At 39.2% G+C, this 22309-nt stretch overlaps 2 protein-coding genes across 3 annotated transcripts; both read left to right on the top strand.

Moving 5' to 3' along the window:
* Nucleotides 1-396: 396 nt before the first annotated feature.
* cfap100 (cilia and flagella associated protein 100) lies at nt 397-6764 on the top strand. Of its 2 annotated transcripts, none has more exons than XM_084353560.1 (16): nt 397-490; nt 1909-1980; nt 2086-2157; nt 2365-2468; nt 2589-2802; nt 2932-2996; nt 3169-3332; nt 3452-3532; nt 3661-3830; nt 4147-4222; nt 4876-4918; nt 5038-5192; nt 5609-5738; nt 5843-6045; nt 6174-6267; nt 6504-6764. In XM_084353560.1, exons 2-16 carry the CDS (start codon nt 1941-1943, stop codon nt 6627-6629), a joined length of 1737 nt encoding a protein of 578 aa, XP_084209686.1. In that variant the 5' UTR covers nt 397-490; nt 1909-1940; the 3' UTR covers nt 6630-6764. The 2 variants fall into 2 exon arrangements, with proteins under 2 accessions (XP_084209686.1, XP_084209687.1); XM_084353561.1 differs by having other exon boundaries at nt 422-490; nt 1877-1980.
* A 1122-nt stretch (nt 6765-7886) lies between these two features.
* ap1ar (adaptor related protein complex 1 associated regulatory protein) lies at nt 7887-17535 on the top strand. Its single transcript, XM_084353672.1, has 10 exons — nt 7887-8152; nt 10010-10058; nt 10163-10189; nt 10604-10629; nt 10720-10816; nt 10971-11069; nt 12442-12503; nt 13241-13314; nt 13401-13523; nt 14879-17535. The coding sequence occupies exons 1-10, from the start codon at nt 8082-8084 to the stop codon at nt 15148-15150; spliced, it is 900 nt and encodes a 299-aa protein (XP_084209798.1). The 5' UTR covers nt 7887-8081; the 3' UTR covers nt 15151-17535.
* Nucleotides 17536-22309: the final 4774 nt, after the last annotated feature.

Raw genomic sequence — 22309 nt, 5'->3', positions numbered from 1 at the left:
GCATTAACACAGTCAGGAATTGTGGAGTTCTGCCTAAAACAGATTAAATGATCTTTCTATGCCATCTAGTGGGGGATAAATATGACTGGCCCACAAAATCCCTCCCTGTAACTCTGCCAAATAAAAGGTAAACTAACGAAGTAGGCGAATTTTTATTTATCAAGCCTTCTGTTTCAATTATTAAATATTTATTGTGCAAAATAACCAATGAAACAATGACAATTTATCAAATCTCTTCTAAAAAAAAAAGTATCTGATGTAATGAAATTAAATAAGAATATATAAAATATATGATTGTTATATAATAAATAAATGATAAATAATGTGATTAATAAATAGCTACAGTTATTTTTGGGGATATGCAATGCTACGACATCCCAATTACAGGACGACATTACAAGGAGACCGTGAAGGCAACAGTTACCATGACAACAGTACACAGACAGACTCAGCCCGGCAGCTTGAGGAGCGAGACAACAGTTATCAGACGGTATGTTCACGTCATTATCAGGCTGTATGAACTCATGAATAATATTGGGTATTATGTACATGAATTATCTATTTCTGCTCCTACATTTGTTTCACTTTTAATCCGGTTAAAAATTCACTTTCCCAGCAACATCAAATTCAAGAAGTGTGTAGTTTAGCTTTATGCTAACGTGTTTGTTTATCATGAGAGAAACTAACTGGGACTAACCTGTAACCTGTTAGCTAGTAGAGTAAATATATCTATGCTAGCTCAAATGTTGCTAAATTACACACATTCCTCTGAAGGAAAGAAAGAAAATATTCTGCATCTTATCATAACCAGCTATCTTTGGTCAAAAACAACTTTTCAAAACAGAATTAGCGTGCAAAGTAGCTAGGTAGCCTACTTTAGAAGAAGAAACAACGTTAGCCTAAATCTAAACCACCAACATGATAACCAGTGCAGTACAGTGGCCTACATTGGGCTATGTAGAGTTAACAGCTATGTAGTACACCATGTTTCCTTCAAGTACAACAGCAGGTCAGACGTGGTAACTTTATTATATCTGCCATATCAGTCCCAAGTTTTGCTGTGTGTCCGTAATTTTGTTGTAATTTTATTAAACGCAAATATGTTTGGGACTATTTAAGCACCTGGGTCCTTGTATAAGAATGTCTTCATGGCTCAAACATTATAGTATACAGTAATAAACATTATAACACACAACATAGAATAAAAAAATTCAAATGATTGCATAAATCAAAACACGACAAAGGTGTTTTAACTTTTGCCAAATTGGACCTCTTCTAACGACCTTTATGATTGTTGTCATCAGTACATTCGATGACATCTTGTAACTCCCTACATGTTTCCACCAAACACAGGTCTGTGAACGCACCTGTGTTGTACAGAGCCTTTAATAATAATGAATACATTTCAAACAGCAAAACAGACAGTTTGCCAATAAAATGCTCTTTGTAGAAATATAAAGAAGAAGCAGAAGAAGAACTTTATAATTTAAATAGCAGTTTTCAAAAACAAGTTACAGACATTAAAACAGGAGAACAATACAACAAGCAAGATAAGAAATACCAATACCAAGGTAAAAAGGACCAATTCAGGTGAAAGCCTTTCTGAAAAAAAAAATTTTTAAGAGTGTTTTAAAAGAGGAAACATGTCTTGAAGTTGTAGTTTGCTGAAGCAAAAAGCAGGCAGGAGTTCCTGAAATGAGAAACCTTGATGGGTGGGAACAGCCAGGATCCCACTACTAAAGCAGTTCAGGCTGCAGTCTGGATCATAAGAGTTAAAGTTTAGTAATGTAGCTCTGGCCTAGACCCAGTTTTGCCTAAAATGACTTAAATAGGCCTGATTTTAAAAATCAACATGCTGTTTGTCATCCACAAAAAGGCTTTCATTTGTATTCTTCCGGTAACCTGCAGCTAAATGAAATGCTGAGCCAGCGTGGCACCAGATGCCAGAAGTAACCTTGGAGATGTCATCGCCACAGCACAGTAAATATTTGTTATAATGTTCTGCTCCACACAGAAAACACAATGTAATACAGTCAGTGATTGATGATGTGCTTTTTACCATTACTAACAATATGTTTTCAACAGAAGGACCAGAGATGCCCTCAGGCAGTGTTGTTGTTTCAGAGGCTGATAGTGCTGCCAAAACACACAAACCAGGTACAGCGAGTATGCAACAAGAAAGATCTGTTAAAGGTGTAATATGTAAAACATTTTAGTCAAAAAATGTTAGAAAATAATCAACATGTAAATATAAATTCAACAGGTGGCCGATTCTTACATATTGCACCTTTTAATATAAAGCAGAAACAACGAAACTGTAGAAAAACTACATAATACATATTATCTTTATTGCATTGTGTGCAGACATGAGGAGGAGGAGGAGGAAGGAGACTCCACAGAGCCCATTCAAAGTGCCAGAGAGTAACATTTTTCTACAGAGCATTAAAGAAAAAGAGGACCGAAAAGAGGTTGGTGTGTGTGTTTGAGTACAGATGTGTATTTGCAAATAAGTTCCTTGTCATGATGCAATGTAAATGTAAACTTATCACCCTTGTTAAAGTCCTGCTGCTGTGCTCCTCCATGCACAGGAGATGTGTAAATTCTTGGCTTTGCCAATTGACAAGAAGACAACCCACACTGCAAGAATGATGTTCAAGCTGGAGAAAGCGCTGGTAGAGGAAGAGGAGGAGGAGGAGGTGGGGGAGGAGGAGGAGAAGGTGAAGAGTCTAAAACAAGTCAAGAGTAGGAAAGTTCTCCAAACACCCGCCAGACATGAGCTGAAGATGGCCATGATGAAACGAGGTGAGTGGAGAGAGAGAGTAAAACAAATCTGTAAAGGTGCCACTTGAGGCTTTTTAAAACCCCAATGTATCATGCTTTGGCTAACGTGCTAATCTGAATGTTTACTCTCGTCTGTCCTCTGTCCCCCAGAAAACACTACAAGGGACAGCAAACACGACTTCATCACCATGGAGCGGCAGAAGGCAGTGCTGGAGGTGAATTGTTTTAGGAGATGCTGAGATCTTTAAAAAAGTGCTGCGGTTATACTGAATGCTGCCCATGAACTAGAATGAGCAGATATATTGGCTAAATATTCTCTTTTTCACTGCCAATACATGTCTGGCTTTGACCTCCCTGCTTTATTTGCCCTCACTGTCCCCCCCTCAGTTATCTCTGATGACGAAGAGATCAGAAATTTTGCGGATGGACAAGTCCATTGCAAAAGAGGAGTACAGGCTGAAATCACTCGAAAAAACCATAGAGAGAGAGAACCTCAAGTTTGAAGAGTTCCTCAGAGAAAACGAGAAGAAGTCTGTGGAGGCCAGAACACTGTAAGAAGTGTTTCGATATGACAAGTTGGCTGCTTCTTCATTGTGACTCAAACTTCAATGCAAGAGGACATTAATATGATCTTTAGAAGTCACACTGCTTATCTTGTCTCTGTTTTTAGGTTTGAATGCGAGGCCAAGTCCAAACAGGACAAAAATTCTGAGATTAAGAAACTGACTGCTGAAATCGGGACGGTACAAAGGTAGCGCTCTGATTTTGGATTAGTGTGCACATTGTCCATGTTTTAGTGAATAAAGGTCTTCTAATTATAAATAATGGTGAATACATTTGTTGTGTCATGGATTTAAATCTAGTCTGTCTTTTTCATAGTGAACTCACCAAGTTTGAAGAGATCCTGATAGACAACAAGAGATACAAGAAGCTCCTGTTCAAGTTGTCTCCTCCAGAGTGGCAGGAGGCCCAGAAGGCCAAGGCTTTGAAAGCTAAAGGCCTGTCCCACAGTGAAGAGGCATCTGTTGAGCAGTCATCTATCAGGAGTGGTAAGTACTTGGTGTATTTTAAAGGTCCCATATAATGATAAAAGCATAGTCGGTCTGATTGGTCAGCTCTCACAAGTCTGAGCAGGCATTTCTCCATCGATCGAGTGGATTGATACTTTCACAGTATATACATTGTGCCATGGCCTGCTTTATGATCAAAAAATACATGGAAATCTGACTTTATACAATATGGGACCTTTAAAACCAAGTGAACAATATTTAAATAGATTATGAGGACCAGGGTTGTTGTTGTATTTAATTCAAACCGTGGTCCAAGCAGCATTTGAGTGTGATTTGACTGATAATGTGCCGGCAGGTTTGGATAACGAGGTCTCCAGTCCAGTTAAAGAGCTGCCTTCTATCAGAGAGACCTCAGCCGCCAACAACACAAAGTAAGAAAACACCATCACACACCCACATCTAGTATTTTATCTTTAACATTCATACACACTGATGTGGTGGTAATTAGGTGGGTAATCCATGACTTCAATTAAAGGTGAAATATGTAACAATTGACCACCTACCACAAATAAGGGCTAACTGCTGCTTACTGTAGCTACCGTTTGCTAGTTAGCTCAGTAAGCCGTGCAGCTAGCAGTCCGGACTTGGAGTTCAGAGAAATGGGGGAGAGTTGATTTTTACAATGCGGATGTGTTGGGGCTAGCTGGTTAGCATGCTAACTTTAGTACATATTTCTGTACAGTAGACACCATAAAGTCTTATAACTTTTCACATTCTGTTGATAATTTGAGTAAATTTTGTAATGTTTTCAACTGAAATTCTTACATATTGCACCTTTAAGTTGTTAGCATAAGGAAAAATAATCACTAATATACAAAATACAGAGCTTTAAAAGTCAGTTTTCACCTGTGCCCTTGTAAGTATATCATTTTCTTCTTGTGAATTCTTGTGTTTAGCATGCATCATGCTAGTATCAGTAGAAACATTGTGCAGTAAATTCATTTGTATTGAATCCTGTTAACATGCTGCTGTGACAAACTTTCTCCTGACTCTTTCTTCTCAAACTTTTTCTTCGGTCTTTCAGGTTCACAAATCCCCAGCCGGATAGCGACAGCTCAGAATATGAGGTCAGTTTCCCCAAACTAAAAAATCTAGTTCTCTGACTTAACATGTCTTTTCATCTCTTCTATTTTTTCGTAGCATTCACACACGCCTCTCTCGCCCACCTTCTCTGTCACCTCTGCAGGATGAGCCGGAGCTGTACTTCACTGATCCCCAGCAGCTACTGGACCAGGTGACTGAGCTGACACAGCAGAACTTGTCTCTGATTCAGGCCTCTGCACGGGTGGAAGAGACACTGGTGGAGATGCGGCAGTTGTTGGAGACATCGAGGAAGAAGATGTAAGTAATGTGGTTTAAGCGTCCGTCAGTGAATGATTTTTATTTTGCCTGTTGCCTCGGTTTAAAATGAGCAGACCCTCCTGAGCTCTACAGGTGTCAACTTAAAATATATTCCTCCCATTTGCTTTTCTGTCTTAACTTGAATTTATTTTTGCTTGTACTTTAATCTGACATGTCTGTTCCATGGTCACAGGAATTAAGACTTATTGCATTCATTCTTGTTCTCTGAAAAACTAAATTTAAAAGCCACCCTCTGTCCTGTGCTCAACAGGCAGGTCCATTCGGGACATTTTCTGCACTTACTGAAATGTTTTTACTTGTAATTTTAGACCTATTATAACCCTGTTTGTTTTCCCTGTACACTACATTCTCCCCTCCTCTTCCTCACATCCATCAAATGCCCTTTCTGTCTGAAGTGAGAAGGATGAAGAGCAGCTAAAACTCCAGATAAACGACATGAATGAGAGGGTTGGCAAAGAGAAGAAAAGAGGCGCCAAGCTCAAACAGAAGGTTCAGCTCCATGTCACACTGAACACAGAAGACCAGGTCAGGAAGCAGAATGTGTCCGACTATATTTTATATTTGAACACCATAGATATCTGGTTTCACTGTCTGTTTCGCTCTTCATTTTTTCCTCCTCTTGCCTGCAGGATCTTATGTTGGAAGCCCTTGGTGAGAAGGTGACGGAGGTGCATCGCTTCTGCGTTGATGACAGGATGACCAACATCAGCACCTTGGAGAAGCTGACCAACATTGAGAACCGTATGTCTGAGCTACTGCAGGACCTCGAGAGCATCCCTGAAGAAAGCTTAGAGATGATGAAGATGATCAAGGACAGTGAGAGGAGGAGCAGGTACTGTACGTCTCAGTGACTAACTTTACCTCGAAAAAATCGATAGAGCAAATTCAAGCCTCTTCTGAAGGTAACGTCAGGGTTAGTATTTTGTTTAAAATCCCCTCTCTTCGTACATCATGTCGCAGGGAGCGTGAAGAAAAGCTGAGAGAGCAGAAAGAGAAACAGAAGGAGAGGATGAGGAGGTACATGGAGAGATCCCTGGCTGACTCCAAGAAAATAGTAAGTCCTTTGCTTAGAAAGTGCTTCATAGCAGCCTTGTATACTACAGTATTCTCCAAATTGCGTATAACCACTAGAAAACATCATTATCTATTACTATAACATTAACAGAAGCTCACAGTGTATCCTAGTTCAGCTGCACACTTCTAAATCAATACCTGTCGTGCAGACTCAAGCTGAAATGTAAACAAGAAAACACAGGAGCAATTCTTAAACTGCAGCCAATTTTCTTTCAGACTGGGAGGAAGCTCATGCCCAGATGCATGCCTGTTGCCCAGAAAGTCAAAGTCAGCCATGTGGACGACGGCCCTGCTGAAGATGAGATACAGGCCTACCTCTATAGCTCTGAGGACATGGAATAAGAAAGAGATGATGAGTGCGATCTTGACCCAAACACAGCAGCTGAGGAGTAAAAATGTGTTGCAGTTGGATATTTGGTTGCCTGCACCATCGAATGAAATGAAATCAATAAATCAATGTTAACACAAAAACTCTCACTGAAGTGTTTTGCCTTTTCAAATGTGAAAAATCACCCATTTCCCTTTCACAATCAACTGACCAGTTACTAATATTTTAACGTTAAAAAGGTTTTAAAACCGTAGACAGTAACCTCAGGTCCAAGTCCTTCGTACAAATTTAAGTGAAGTTGTGAAAAATAACTGCCCTACAGCACTACAGTACATACAGGATGTAATTTAAACTCAAATATTTCCTGACTCACAACATCCATCACTGAATCAGAAGGATTTGAACCCTTCTGAACAATTATAGACATAAATAAAAGTTAAGAGCGACATGCACATTTTAAAAACCCAGAGGAAAAGACAAGAACACACATGATTTCTAAGCTCTATTATATTATACCTGCTTCATATAATATTTTTTTTAGATACTCCATTCACTGAAAATGCAAGAAACTGTTGAGGTACCACACACTATATCAATTTGAACTAATTTAGTGGTAAATTTTAGGGGAACAGCTCAGATTACACATTAAAATGCAGTGGAAGGTTTTTAAAGAAAACCCCAACAGAGACATGGCATTAAAATGATTTATCTCCCATTGTTATGTATATTTATATATCTATATAAAAAACAATTGTGTTCCGGTTGAGCGTATTTGGTCTAAAAATGGATTTCCCCAGCACAGTTACTCATTTTTCTTGAGGTCAGCAGTGAGGAAAGGCTTATGTCTCTGCAGGCTGATCCAGCTTTCAGGAGACAGAGATCATAACAATCCTGCAGGATGACTTTCCAGCTTCAAACAGTGTTCTGGTAACTTGTTTTCCTCTGATTACAGCTTGTTAAGGAAAACATAAATATTTATGAGACTGTATTGTTACCTCATTAACACTGTAAATATTAGAGTTTGATTTCCTTTAAACTACATCTGAAGGAATAAGGTCTACATTTTACACTTATTAGATGATGTATTTTGAAAAGTTTTTCTAATTTCTGACATTTTTGGAAAAAAACACTTACTGTCAATATTATAATGACGTCATAGATATCTTGAATACACATTTTGACTTGTCACAAAGTATTAACGGCTTGTCAAAATGACGTAGGTGATATTGACAATCTTAAATGGATAAATGTTAAACAGGCTTGCCGTACAGCAGGTGGTGGTGTTGAACATTTCTGCGCGCGCTGTCATCACCCGGAGAGGAAGGAGGAGGATGAGGAAGTGGCTGGAGCAGCAGCAGCAGCAGCAGGACAGGACTTGGAGATGTAGCTGCCCACACCAGAAGCACCAGCAGCTGTCAGGAGACTACTAGCTGGGCAGCTAGATAACAGGGGTACCTGACAATGCGATGGGTAACTGCTGGGCATACTGTGTCGGGCTCTTCAGGAGAGAAGCCAACAGGATCCAGAGAGGAGGCGGGTAAGTAAACATGGCACTAGCCGGGGGAGCTAACTAACTAGCATGAAAGCCTCATCTGAAACAGCGGCTCCGGTCACTGCTAACATTAGCTAAAAGTTGGTTAGCCGACAACTGGTGTGACAGTGTGTGTTGAGAGTGTGTGGCTGCTGTGTGTGTGTTAGCCTGGTGGTGATAGTGTAACCGAGAGATGAAGGCCGGTCAGTGAGCCTCCGGTTACGGTCTCTGAGGGGTCTGACCTGAAGCTAGCCGGGTGCCAAAAGCCATCAGGACCCCACCCCTGTTGTCAACAGTCTGGACATGCAGCTCAGCGAGTCACAGGCTCATTGAGTCAGGGCTGTTAAACAGGTCTCTGACTGGGGCTGTGGACTCAGATTGGACCTGGTAGTTCAGCCTGTCCTGAATCTCATTCCTGATAAATATACCGGGTCCAGTTGTCTGTCCCATGCGTGTCTTACAGACCGTTATGTCACCAAATGTAATGTTAATAATTGATGTTTTTAGTCTGACTTCGCCTGGTGCTTTGTTCAGATGACTGAAGGCCTGCTGTTTCACACACCACCTCCATATGTTCACACATCAGAGCCTGCAGACACAGTGCTAGTTATAATGTACTGTGGGGTTGGTGATTTGGGAACATCATAAATCTGCAAATGCTCATGTTTTATAATAAAAAGAAGAATGTAAAGTTGAAATTATTTATTTATATTTTATATAAACAGGAGGTAGGACGTCTCAAACCTGTATTCATATTTAACTTAATCAATGACATAATGAGCAAAGGAGTAAGTGACTCAGAAGCAGACCTGCCACCTGTCAACAGCCAAACACCTGCGACATAAGAGAGTCATAGATCCATATCATTGAAGACATTTTGATATGAAAAGCACAGGTCAATAATGTTAATTATGGCTGCATTCAATTAAGGACAACCTGTTTCAGAGTGCTGGCGTTTTGCATTACTGAACAATTAATCAAAATATCATCAAAATCGTAATATGGCCAGGTGCAATATCCAAATCCCAGGAGCTGCATTTTGTTTGAAAAAGGTAACAGGTGTAACAACATACCATTATAATGAAGCATTGTGGTGTTGTTCTAGAGAGCCGGTATGCATTTATGAAGATTATCAAAACATTATTTTAACATAAAAAAAACCAAACCAGATTTGTGTCATTAATGTGAAACATAAAGAAGGCTTTAGGCTGTTATATGTGCTGTTTCTATACATGCTGTACTTTGTTACACATAGGGTGTCACTGTGAATACTGATTGACTGACACTTACCAAACCAGATTAGTCAGCACAGTCATCGTCGGTCACAGTGTCGTCGTCATTGCAACATGGCTCTGTACACTCTCTACTCAGCTTCTGACTGATTTCAACATTTGGGACAAAAAGTATTACCCTCAACATCGAATGCTTCGGACACACCTTCACTTTCAGAGTCACTATGATCAGAACCCTTCAATATCCTTTATACTCATCAAAGTTTTTAATAATTAAGCATAGTGGTCAGTTTACCTCTTGAGAATATGAACACAAAATGCATCAATGCATCTACCCAGCAGGTCACTAGCATTTAAGTAAGTTGCTAAAATTTTTGCGCATGTCATGTTGTGTAAACTTGCAGAGGTTTGAGAAAACACCTAGGAAAGCTGTGTCACGATACACAACATTTAGATTAAAGTTGCAATTCTAATCACAAAGTGTATTTGATGTCAGTGCTGTACAGTATAATCATTATTCATCTCATATACAGAATAAATAAATCTTTAAGCCACCATCTCCTTGACATGACAGGCCTTTAATCAGGCTTTATATCACTGTGTGTTTGTGCTCTCTCAATTATTCATACAGGTCAAAGTACTTCAGAAGCAGTACCACAGGGGAACATTATACAATAGAGGTATGAGTCCCTCATTTACTCGTATTGTTTTCCTTTATTAATGATGACATCATTAATATAGCAGCATACTGTTATATGTCTAACTGTGACTTTTCATTTTGCAGTTTGAAAATCTGGTGGAGAGTGATGAGGTAGGTCTGATCATGTTATGACGATAAGTTAATATATATAAGAGCTTTCAGTAAATAAGTTTAAGGAAAACATTGTTGGAGAGTTTTCTCTCAACTCTATTATTGCTCTACGGCTTCAGAATAAATTACAACGTAATAGACTGTTTTATAAGACGTATAGTCTAATTAAAAGCTGCATTATGCTGGCTCTCTCAGGATACTTTTTACTGTTAGACTCCCTCCTCTCCTCCACCCTCCACTGATGGGTAGAAAATTATGGGTGCACCACAGCGCACCCATCACTGTGATACAGCAGTCAGGGACTAATTTGATTACTGTCTCCATCCCAGACTGGTAGCACATGAGTGAAACAGTGCCGCAGAGAAGATTCAGTTCACGTTGCTCTGTGGTAAAATGTTGTTTGTTGCTTTGCAGGCTGAGAGTCCACAGACCTGCCCGAGGTATCTGAAAACAAATAATCATGAGGATTCTTTTACAAAGAAGATATGTAAGGACCAGTTTTTAACAAGTGTGTTTTGTGCTTTTATCAGGCCCATCAGTGAAGATGAGATCAATCACCTCAAAGAGCACCGCTACGCTGCCATCACAGACAAACAGATGCTGATCGACCAGAAGCTACAAGTGGAGGTAAGTCAGTTTAAAATGAACAGCCCCCGTTATTCCATTTTGTGTTTTAAACCTACTTTTGCTTATTTTTAATTTGCTGCATTGTTTTTTCTGTTTGGTAATTTTCTGTTCTGTGTCTTTTGTGTTTTGTTTCATTTCATTATTTCTGCTTCAGTTAGAGGCACAAGAGGAGAAGTTGAGGCTAGAAGAGGAGGCTAGAAATGCCGCCCAGCGTGAGGCCTCCAGGTTGGCTCGTGAACGCAAATTGAAGGAGGTGAGGCGGCACTGAGCGCTCCCTTCTGCCAGTTTGACTTACTGCTTGGTTTAAACAACTTCTCCTCTAACCTGCTGGCCCTGTGCAGGCAGAGGCTTCCCAGCCTTTAAAGGGACACAGTGACATTTTCTCTGTTTCCTGTCTTCTTTTTGTCCTCATATCCTTGTTATCTAGTCAGTCTGTTTTAGTGCTTTATTTACCCGACAAACAAACAAACAAACAAACAAACAAACCTGTTAGCATTCTTACTCATCCTTGAAGTATTTCAGTCTCTTTATCATAGAGGGGTAAAAGACAACACATTTATTTGAGTCAGGCACTTAAGGATACAATAATATCCAGTAGATGATACATAATATACAGAAGGATGAAAGTGCCAATAGACATAAAAATGTCAATGAACCTTTTTCGTAATTACAAGCAGTGAAATGAGGAAAAGAGAAGGCCATGCTGCAAATAATTATGTAATTATTACTTTTGCCTGGCTTTTACACTAATTACAGTCTGCACATCATTAGGTGGGAAATGTGGATTGTATATAATTAGTATTGTATATATGTAATATAATATAGTATTGCAGCAAGACTTGTTGATCAATAGCTCAGCTACGATGTAGGGAAATGCTGGCTGCAGGAAAATTGCTTTTTATTTAAATTTTAAAATGAAAATTGGCCTGAAAATACAAAACTGCTAGGATTGTGTTTTTTTTGTTTTTCATCCAACATCTCACTGCTTCTCCGATGTTGCTTTGTTTTGTTAAAGGGGACATATCATGCTCATTTTCAGGTTCTTAAATTTATTTTGGGTTACTACTGGAACAATTTTACCTGCTTTAATGCTTAAAAAACACGTCAGTTTTCTCATACTGTCCAGTGCTGCTGCACTATATTCCCCCTCTGTCTCCAAAAACTCTGTTTTAGCTCCTGTCTCTTTAAGGCCCCTCCTCCTAAATATCCAGTCTGCTCTGATTGGTCAGCTCACACACGGCATCGTGTCTTGGGTCGGCTCTGTCGTGTTTTTAGCTTCCAGTAAGCTTAAATTATACTGTTAATGTTGGCATTAATAATGCAAATGTGTGACACAATGATGTCGTTTGATGTCATAAAGTCACAGAATTAAAGGCCGGAGAGTGGAGCTTCTGTTGGGGCGGACTTTGACCTTTTTAATCTTCATGACCTTTTTACATACACATATAATATATACAACACATACAACACACTGAGGGAAAGGGAAAAAATGCAAAGGCATAATAGTTCTCCTTTAAAGTTATTTGCTCACACTAAAACTGTTCACAGTTTATTGAATATTAACATAGTTTGTCTTTTAATCATGGAAAGATGTGACTATTTTTTTCACTTGATCTTGTTCACAGCTGTCTGCCCAGAGGAAACGGGGCAGAGCAGATGGCTCCGGAGGTGAAACTCAGCAAAGAAAGTGAGTGACTGAAGTTCATTAGACAACAGGATTGTTGTTTAGCTGAGCACGAGCCGCAGTCATGAGGTTCAGCACAGGTTTTAGTAGGCAAACTAAAGTAGAAATACTGAATAGACAAGAACTCTGGATGCATTTAAAGGGATCTTGCATATTTCTTGTTTTAAGCTCCCAACAGAAACATTGATTTGATGATGTGAGCACACAGTTGGCTCCCGCAGTCAGGCAGTGTGTAGGCTGCAGAACAGATGTTATAGCGCTTCAAGGTATCCAGTCTCAGAATTCAATGCTTATCTAATTCTCACTGTGCAAATCAAAGCTGAGTGCAGTATTTCTTTATTTGTTTTTGTCAAAATAAGTCAAGCTGTTCTGCGCCTAATGCTGTCTTTTTAATTTATAGTTGCACGTACTTGTTGGCAAATTATAAGTTAACCTAACTCACTTTAATACCCATATTCCCACATAAAACCTACCTCTGGGGACCACATGCAGTACACTACTTAATCTGTATTACTTGAATAAGAAAAAGAAGATTTGTCCAAAAATCATTTTCAAATTTGTTTTAAAAAGAGCTTTAAAAGGTCTTAAACAGAATTACATTTCAGTGTCTGACTCCTGTAGACACCCTGGAAAACCTTATTGGGAGGTATTTTTCAGGCCAATTGATTTTGTGTCAAAGCTAGGAGTGGCTGCTCTTACAGTTCTGTTGTTGTGTTGATTGTTGTCATGGTCTCTTCCAGACAAGCCTCTGGGGAGGATTTCGACGTCTACCTCCAGAGTGTTAAAGCCCAGTCGGAGGCTTTCAGGAGCAACAGTAAGTCAACCATGTAACTCGTGCAGGTGTTGATCTGTGTCAGAGTGTACTTCTTTCTGTTTTAATATTTTCCTCTTTGTTTCCAGGACTGCCCTCTGACACAAACGTGGTGACTCCCAACACAGAGTGCAGCTGGGACTTCACCACCAAGACCCGCTCCACCAACGACGACGGGACCTCACTGGATCTGGAGTGGGAGGACGAGGAAGGTGAGGGTTAATGTTTTTGCTGACATTGGAAATCTTTCTCTTGCCTCCGAACCAGAGCTCCTGTTATTTCTCAGCCAAGATTGAGTCTGTCTTTTAGTGACACTGCAGCAAAGAGTAGAAGGAGGCAGAGCAGGCCATTTCTACACAGTGCATACAGTATATGTATTACCCTCCTCCTAAGTTCCCTCCAAATGTGTAATGAACAGGTGTGAAACAAGTCAGTCAGCAAGTTGCACTTAAATACATAAGAAAATAGAGTTGCGCTGAAAGAGTTCAGACATTCACAGGTACATTTAAGCAGTTTCCACAGTTAGGCTAATTTATCATCTCAAAATGAGGCCCCTCATATATACTTGAGGTCCTACATCTGACTACCATATCTGACCCCTGATGGAAGTCAGCATGATCTTCTGATCCAAACATCAGTGTTATTTTGAAGGTTTAGCAATACATTCTAATGAATTTAGTTTTTTGTACTGAGTTTTAGTGATTTTAATTTTCCTCCTGATGTGTAAGTTGGACCAAAAGTTGTCCTACAGGAAAATACGAGTCAGCGATGGTTTTAAATGACTTGTATCTTTTTCATGGCAGTTTCTTTCGATCAAAATAATTTTATATCCAGGCTTCCCACTGGTCCTTGAAATTCTTTGAAGGATGTGAATTTGGGGGGAAAATCAAGGCCTTGAAAGTTTAAAAAAAAAAAAATAGTCATAAATAGTCGTCGGTCATTGAAAGTACCTGAATATACCATATATTTTTGTGCAACAAGTTCTTTGTGATGTTTTTTATACTTACGTTAGTAAATAGGCTACGTTCTGCTGTCTGCACGTGTGTCTCCTGCAGATTTCTGGGCACAACTGAGAAGTGTTCAAGCTTCTCTCTCTTTTACATTGTTGTCTGTTAGCTTTGCCAAATCCTTCTATTTCTTATTATCAAAATTCTCAGTAACAGTAATTAACCTCAGATCTTTGGTAATTGACTTGGGCCTTGAAAAGTCTTTGATGTTTGATGTTTAAGAAGGTGTGGGAGCCCTGAATATCACAATGTGAGCCCCCTGTTTAATTTTGATATAGTTTACAGGAGTATTTGTATCAGATGTATTGTTCAAAGGCAGAGCACTGTGAGATTGTGCCCCCCAGCTTCACAGGGACTGTCTGTTTACTTGTGTTTATTGTATTACAGCCTGACAGTAAACGCTCAATTCAGCTCTGACCATGATAAAAGATTAGTTTAAGAAAAGTTTAAACTTTGTTCAGAAGTCTTGGGTAGAAGAAGGTTACCTGGATCACTGCCTGCAGCAGTTTTGACTTCAGACTTCTGCTGTCAGACTGAAAGCTGGTGTCGTTGCATCACAGGAATCAATCGTGCTCTTCCAGCCTGGGAGAGGTCGCGGACGGAGGAGGACATCTTGCGCGCAGCCCTGAGGCCTGGCAGCAAGCAGATGAACAGCGGGCCGACCTCGGCCTCCGAGGACTCCAACGCGCTGGAGTGGGAGAATGATTTTGTGAGTACCCATCCAGAGGACAATGCAGACACTGAATTTGAAGGGTTTGTCAACCCTGTTCTAGACACTCCCTCTGAGGACGCGTCGGACTGCAGCCTCAGGTTGGACAACCAGGACAGATAGTGTCCAGCACCAAAGGAGACGTTTGTTGTGTCCTCTTCATGTCGAAGCTCACCAGCTTTTCGCCTCATGAAACGGAAATGTACTCACTTGCTCTTCATATTCTGTGATAAGAGACTGTGATGCTGCAGGAATATGTTGTGTTTCTCTTCACTACTGCACAGTGTAGTGATGTTTTTATCAAATACTCATTATTTCAGTGCCTTCATTCGCCAAATTAGCCGACCATTTTATGCATTGTAACTTCAACTGATCAGTTTCCATCCATTACCATTTGACAAGGTGTTCAGTGAGTGCTTATTCTCAATGCACAGCGTCCAGGTGATCAAACAGAAGCTGCCAAGCTGCTGTGAAGGGAGCCTTGAGTGCAGAGTGCTGCTTTAGGTGGTGGGGACAGTGGGTCATAGTGTGTAACTTATGAAGTTACGTTGTATATTTCAAATTCCTGTCGGGAAATTTGTCCCCTGCATTTGACCTGTCCTAACTCTTTAGCAGCAGTTGACAGCCACCATGCAGCGCCCGGGCACCGACTGCAGCTAAGGCCTGAGCCTTGGTCAGTGGCAGCACCAAGAGTGTTCCTGCATATGTTTTGTTGTCACAAAAACCTCCAAAATCAAGTCACAAAAACCTCCAAAATCTCCTAGTGTCGCTTCAGTTTTATAAACCTATTGCATGATTGGGGAAAAAAAGGAATATATAAAGGTTGCTGGTGAAAAAAAGTCAAACATTAAACTAAACCATGCCACAGCCACTGATTCCAGGATCTGAGCTGGTGATATTATATTATCCTCAAATGCTCTTCTGAATCTTGGATCGACTGCACAACATCAAACCGTTTGATTGACAGTAATCTACAATAAACATTGCCTGGGTGCATGGCACTCATTTTGTGATATGCTGCATGCACTCTGACGGGAAAGCTGACCTCACTTCAGTCACCACCGTACTGGAAGGCCTAATATGATGCAGAGTAATGTTGCCAGTATGGGACTGTTTCTCATATTTTAATAGATCAGCAAGTAGAATAGCTACCAGGCTCCAAACAGCTTTCATATCTGATTGAATGTGTCCACCTCTCAGGGCTGACAACCTTGTGTCCAGAAAACTAAAACTAAAGAAGAAGTCCAAGCATGAAAACGCTTTCACTGTGCTTTTGCAGTAGTATGATCAATAGTGTTGTGCTTCTAAATTTACACATTTCCATTAGTGGACAGAGACCTTTTATAAAACTACGTAATTAAGCACATGCATTGACTCCTCGCCGTCTGCTTTTGGACATCTGGGTTTCAAACTGGCCTTTTACTTGTCTTTGTTTTGACAGATTATATTTGGTATATCTTTTGTATGTCAAAATCAATAGCACAGAACAGCAATATCATTGCCAGGAACCATGACATCCACATCACAAACATTACAGGTTACGTTACGGTTTATTAAGGACAGCAGGTCTTTATGCATTGTCCACGTCTAGAAGAAACATACTGCAAATAGGAAGGTCTCGTTCATAGATTGCCAGCTTCTAAACTGTCCTGAAATACCAGTAATTTCCCCAACTTTTTCATGGTTTAATTGAAAGTATGGAACCATATGGAAATTAAAAATCTTGACATTTAGGAAGCTGCTATTAGCAATAATTGTTGGGCACTAATATTCTAGATCGAAATTATAAATCACAAATCCAAACAACTGGGGTCAAACAAAAATATTAAGCTGTTGAATAAAAAAAATAGGTGGAACTTAATAGGAGACAATCTTCATTAAGTAAAACTAAAATAATTCATTTAATCTGACATGAAACCAGTTAACTAAAACATTGACAAATCATGATCTGTTAATTGATCACTGCTGATATTGAATGCAATATTTTGTGGCATCTGGATGAAAAAAGAAAAGAACCAAACATGTAAAAAGTCATGTTCCTATAATTGATCCAATGCTGCTTTATACATTGTTCTACATCTTGTACGTTACATCATTTTTATATCCACCAGGTACGGTCGAGCATGAGTCGAGACTTTGGTGTTTGACATTGATTATTTAATCTGTTCGAATCAAAAGTAGTTCACTGATTTCACTCTTAATGTGTAGATTTTTAATTTGCTGTTAGACATTCACTGAACTGATTCACTTGTGAGAAGAGGAAACTGATCGGGACGACTGTGCACTACTGTAGAAGTGTGTAGACGAGACACGGGTTGATTTGCAGAGTGTAATTTAATGATGAATTGTTTTGAGCACATTTGATTATTATGTTTTGCTGTGATGACATGATCTCTTATTAATCACTGTAACTTTCTGTAAAAAAACAAAAAAAACAAAACAACAACCTGTAACTTTACATTCCTTGTCACACTGAGCCTAAGAGAAAAAATAAAATGTAGAAAAATGTATTGACATCACATACACTCACTTTAATGACAAATGTGCATGGAGTGTCACGTACAGCTGGGGTTGTTACATCTTTAAAGGTGCAATATGTAAGAATTTTAGTGGAAGGCATAAAAAATAAACTAAGTATCAGCGGAATGTGACAAAATAACATACATGACATTATGATGTCTATCTGAAGTTCGCTTGCTAACCAGCTAGCCGTGGCCCATCTCGATCCAAAGCTCCTAACAAGCCATTTGTCTTCATATAAACAGCAACTCTCCCCCAGTGCTCTGAGCTCTCAGTCCGGACTGCTAGCTGCACAGCTAACTGAGCTAATTAGTTAACGGTAGCTACAACAGTCAATAGTTGGCAGTTATTCTCGTGATACACTGCCCCATATTTGTATGAAATATGTGGAGACTCCAATTCTCACATACTGTACCTTTAATTTTCCTTTTTTCACAGAGCCACAGTTTCATCAGTCTTGTGAGCTGTTGCTGGATGTAAATTGTTTGTGTGGATTTTGTCATTGTCAAAGAGATATTTCACAAAATGCCTGAACAAGTTCGAGGCTCAAGGGAGACGGACCAAAGTAACTTGCGACTTTATACCCCGTTTCCACCATTATGGAATCGTTCACACACCTAATTCTGATTTTGAACCAATTGGTGAATTTCAACCAAAAATAAATTAGTTTAGTGCAAACCAAAGTGGGCGTGTCATTTTCTACAGGTTATTGTGCATTGTGCAAAGCCCTCCGATAATGAGGCATCCTTGATTGCAAAGACTCCACGCTAAACTGGTAGAAACCCGGGCTGGTTCTCTGAATAACACCAAAACCAAGTCAAGAGCCAGAGATCATTTGTTGGAATGGGCTGTAGACGACCACAGGCTGCACCGAAATCAAGCCAAAAGTTTACTTGCATCACAATAACTAGAATGGCACTCAGTAGAGCCCAATATCAAACTCGACAGCCCTGCAAAACTCTAAATTTTAAACAACCCATAACTGCTTGACCATGATTTAACCTCACTCACCCGTGCATTATTACCTGAGAACTTTTCTTTGAAAAACACCCTATCACAATGTAAATGTTATCCGGATCTGTACCAAAAGTTAATGGGGTCTGTTCTGGGCTGAGATCAATCCTCAGCCCAAGTTTCATGGAAATCCGTTCTGTAGTTTGTGCGTAATCCTGCTCACAAACCAACAAACAAACTAATGGACACGGGTGAAAATAAAACCTCCTCCAATACAATTTTTTAAAGTAGATCTGGTCGACCTTTGAGTGCTCTACAAACTCAGTTACAGACAAACAGCCAGTAAACCTCCTCAAATTATATTGAATGTATTTATGTCCTTAAAGGCAGACTGTACAGCACAATTGAGTTTAAGTTGGGAGGAAATGTGTGTTATTTCTGGCTTTCAAGTAGATTTTTTTTTAAAGTTTCTGCAAAGTAACATGCTCTTTCAGTATACAAGATACAGTGCACATACAGTATAGACAGATGATTCAAGAAATTGACTCATTGTCTTAAAATAACCTCCCATCAGCAGGGTTTTCACACATAGGTCACAGTTCATGCAGCACAGACTTATTTCAAAAGCAACACAAAACCAGCAGCGGGCAGCTTTGAAGTGACCTTTTAAAGCTTTGATGGAGCACTCTGCAGACCATCGCAATCCTCAACTGTCTGACTCGGTTTTGGAAATGTTTCTTTATCTCGTTGTTTCAATATGTAGAAATGGACTCTTGATAATCCGTAATAAATTTCACAAAAATGAAAGTCCTCATTTGCTGCTCTGTGTTTAAAATACAGCAGTGATTCAACTTCCTGCCAGTGCATTACTCATGAGCTGTTCTGAACACTGTGTGCCTGCTGTGAAAAATCCTCTGTGGAAAGGAAATGATGCATTTAATGTTTTTTCTGGTTGAAGAAGTAAGTAGAAGAAGACTTGACTAGTTCACAGGCTGACATAGACACTGTGGCTGAACAGTCGAGGAAAATTATGACACAAAACCAAAAAATGTGTCTCTTCAACCGCTGACACTGCAAATCAAAAGGATTATTTACCTGTTTGATCATCAGTCAAACCAGGTGATCTCCTCTGAGATGTGTGGTGAGTAAACTTCACACTGATGATGGCTCAGCAACAAAAATGAAAAAGATGAACTTGGTCAAACCTGCCAAATTTGCTTAATAACGTACATCATAGTATTTATTTATTACTTAATAAGGATGGTAAAATGTGTCATAATACTGACCGTCATAAACAACTGGGAAAACAATAGGAATGTGATGACTCAAGTTGTTAGATTACTTTATATGTTATATACGTTGGTGGAGGATGGAGTAAGTCACGGCCTTTACGAGGTAACAATGAGCAGTTGAAGGTCCAGTGTGTATGATTTATAGGCGGCTCTACTAGCAGAAGTGTGATATAATATTAATAATTCTGTTCACATTAGTGTATAATCACACACTGTTGTGTTTTCATTACCTTAGAATGAGCTTTTATATCTACAGAGGGAGCAGGTCCTCTTCCGCAGAGTCCCCCATGTTGCACCGCCATGTTTCTACAGTAGCCCAGAGCGGACAAACCAAATACTGGCTCTAGAGCCAACCATAGGGGAAGAAGACATGAGGGGTGTTCAGGTCTTCCAATCTGCAACGTCACTGCTAGAGGCTACTTAATCCTGCACCCTGGACCTTGAACGCAACAGTGTGATGCAGTTTTTCTGTGCATTTAAATGTGGTGTTTTTGAAGTTGTTACACAAACACTTACTATACATGTGTCCACTGTAATCACTCATCCGTCCGTTGATGGTGCTCACTGGAAGGAAGTTTGCCACAAAGCTGGAAATTGTCAAATGTAACTCTTATCAAGGTGGATTTTGGGGGGTGAATTAGTTTTTGTTTACAAGTTTGCACTTGAAGAAAACAGCTTTACAAGATGATCAATCTTCATTTGCAGCTTGGACTTCTCTGTAAATAAAAGTTGTCTTTGCACATTTGCATTGTCATCGTGTGTTTTTCCATTACAAGAGATACAGTTAATTGATTTCTTTACCCGATACCAGGGTTTGTTTTTGTAAGGTGTGATTTCCAGTGTCAGCTCACCGTCACTACATCGCTGTTCACTGTGAATATTTAATAAGATCGATGTAAACTGTGAGCTGCATTGCGGCAACGCTTTGGCGTCAGAGTTGTCACAACCTCTTCCGCTCTGTTGTTATAAAAATAGCATGTAATCAATTCTTCTACTGGTTATATTTGAGCTCAACATTTCTGTCTACTTACAGAGGCTACTGTAGTGTGTGATGGGGGTAGTCATAGAAGGATATTCTGGAGATTTAAAAGAAAATGGAGCACAGCGTAAACTCTTCCTACTCCTAATGCTCTGCGCAAACATTGACCTGAGTGTGACTATGGTTAATACACCTGGTTCTTATGGCTAATGTATAAAGCACATACACCAATGAAGGGTTCCTCTTATTGCGACAATATTTTGAGTATTTACAACAAGATGTAATGTTTCCCGCAGGTTTTGCTTGATTGCATTGAATCCTAAGTCATCTAGTTTAGTTTTTGCTGTAATCATGTGGGTTTTTTTTTGTTTTTTGCTTTTTGTTTTTTTGGGATTTTTTTACTTTTATTTAAGAAAAAAATATTTACAAGGAGTTCAGGTAAATCAAACAGTAGCACATACAGTAATATTTAAGTGAAAACAAGATTACATTGAGGACATCAAACAAGGACAATACAAATAAATATATGTAAAAAACATAAAGTGAAATAAAATTTAAAGGGAAAAATAAGGGGACAGACGGATGAGTACATATATAGATTAATATAGATATCATTAGTCAGAGGTTTCAGGGTACATTTTTCAAAATAACTCAAATATATTACATTACAAGCAGTCTGGAGAATTTATTTTTGTGAATAAAGAATTTAGCATATAGTATGATGAAATTGATCATATAGTCAAGATTGCTATCATCTGGATTATAATAATAAACTATCTTTAAGTGAGTAGATAAAGTTAGTAGGTTCAAGTGAGACTTTTTGCATATTTCACAGTCAAAAAAGAGGTGAGAGATTGTTTCTATACTTTGTTTATAAAAGGTACAAGACATATCAAGCTCTGTAGCAGTTGACAACAAGACAGTTGACAGGGTATGTTTTATGTAAAATTGTGAAATGTACTTCTTTAGCCTTGTTTGAAATAGAGTATCTGTGAAGTAAAAGCCAAACCCTTCTCCAGTTTGTGTTCTCAAGCTTAGATCTCCAGAAAAACTTTCCTCGAGGAACAGTTTTATTATTTCTCTGTTAGTTCAAGTCCATCCAACATCAGTATAGGTTGTAACACGTTATTCTCACCATAACTTAAGTAGTTTTTCACAAGTTGAATCATTGCATTTGGAACGGCACAAGATAAAGATAAATTCTCTGAGAGGAATTGGAAAACGGTGTACAGACATAAATGATTTATAAGACAGCCTATTTGCTGTAATCATGTGAATAAATATGACACACAGTCTGATGATGTCAGTCTGTGTCACCCACGATGACCTAATACCATAAACACAAGCATTTGTTATTCCCATCAAAGCTCACCATGACTTACAGCAAATGGTAAGCTTTTAAAATGTGTGCAGCCACCTGTTTATCTGCAGATTAGTTAGTGTTGATCCACTGTTCAACAATGACATACAGTATATATGGATGATGAGAATTTCAGAAGGGAAGGTCCCCACAAAGGTCTGGAAAGGACAGAAAGTT

This window comes from Pagrus pagrus (genome assembly GCF_965226575.1).
Source record: "Pagrus pagrus genome assembly, chromosome: 5".
In the NCBI taxonomy this organism is placed as follows: Eukaryota; Metazoa; Chordata; class Actinopteri; order Spariformes; family Sparidae; genus Pagrus; species Pagrus pagrus.
Note: the sequence above shows the minus strand (reverse complement) of the source record. Positions and strands in the feature narration are given on the sequence as shown.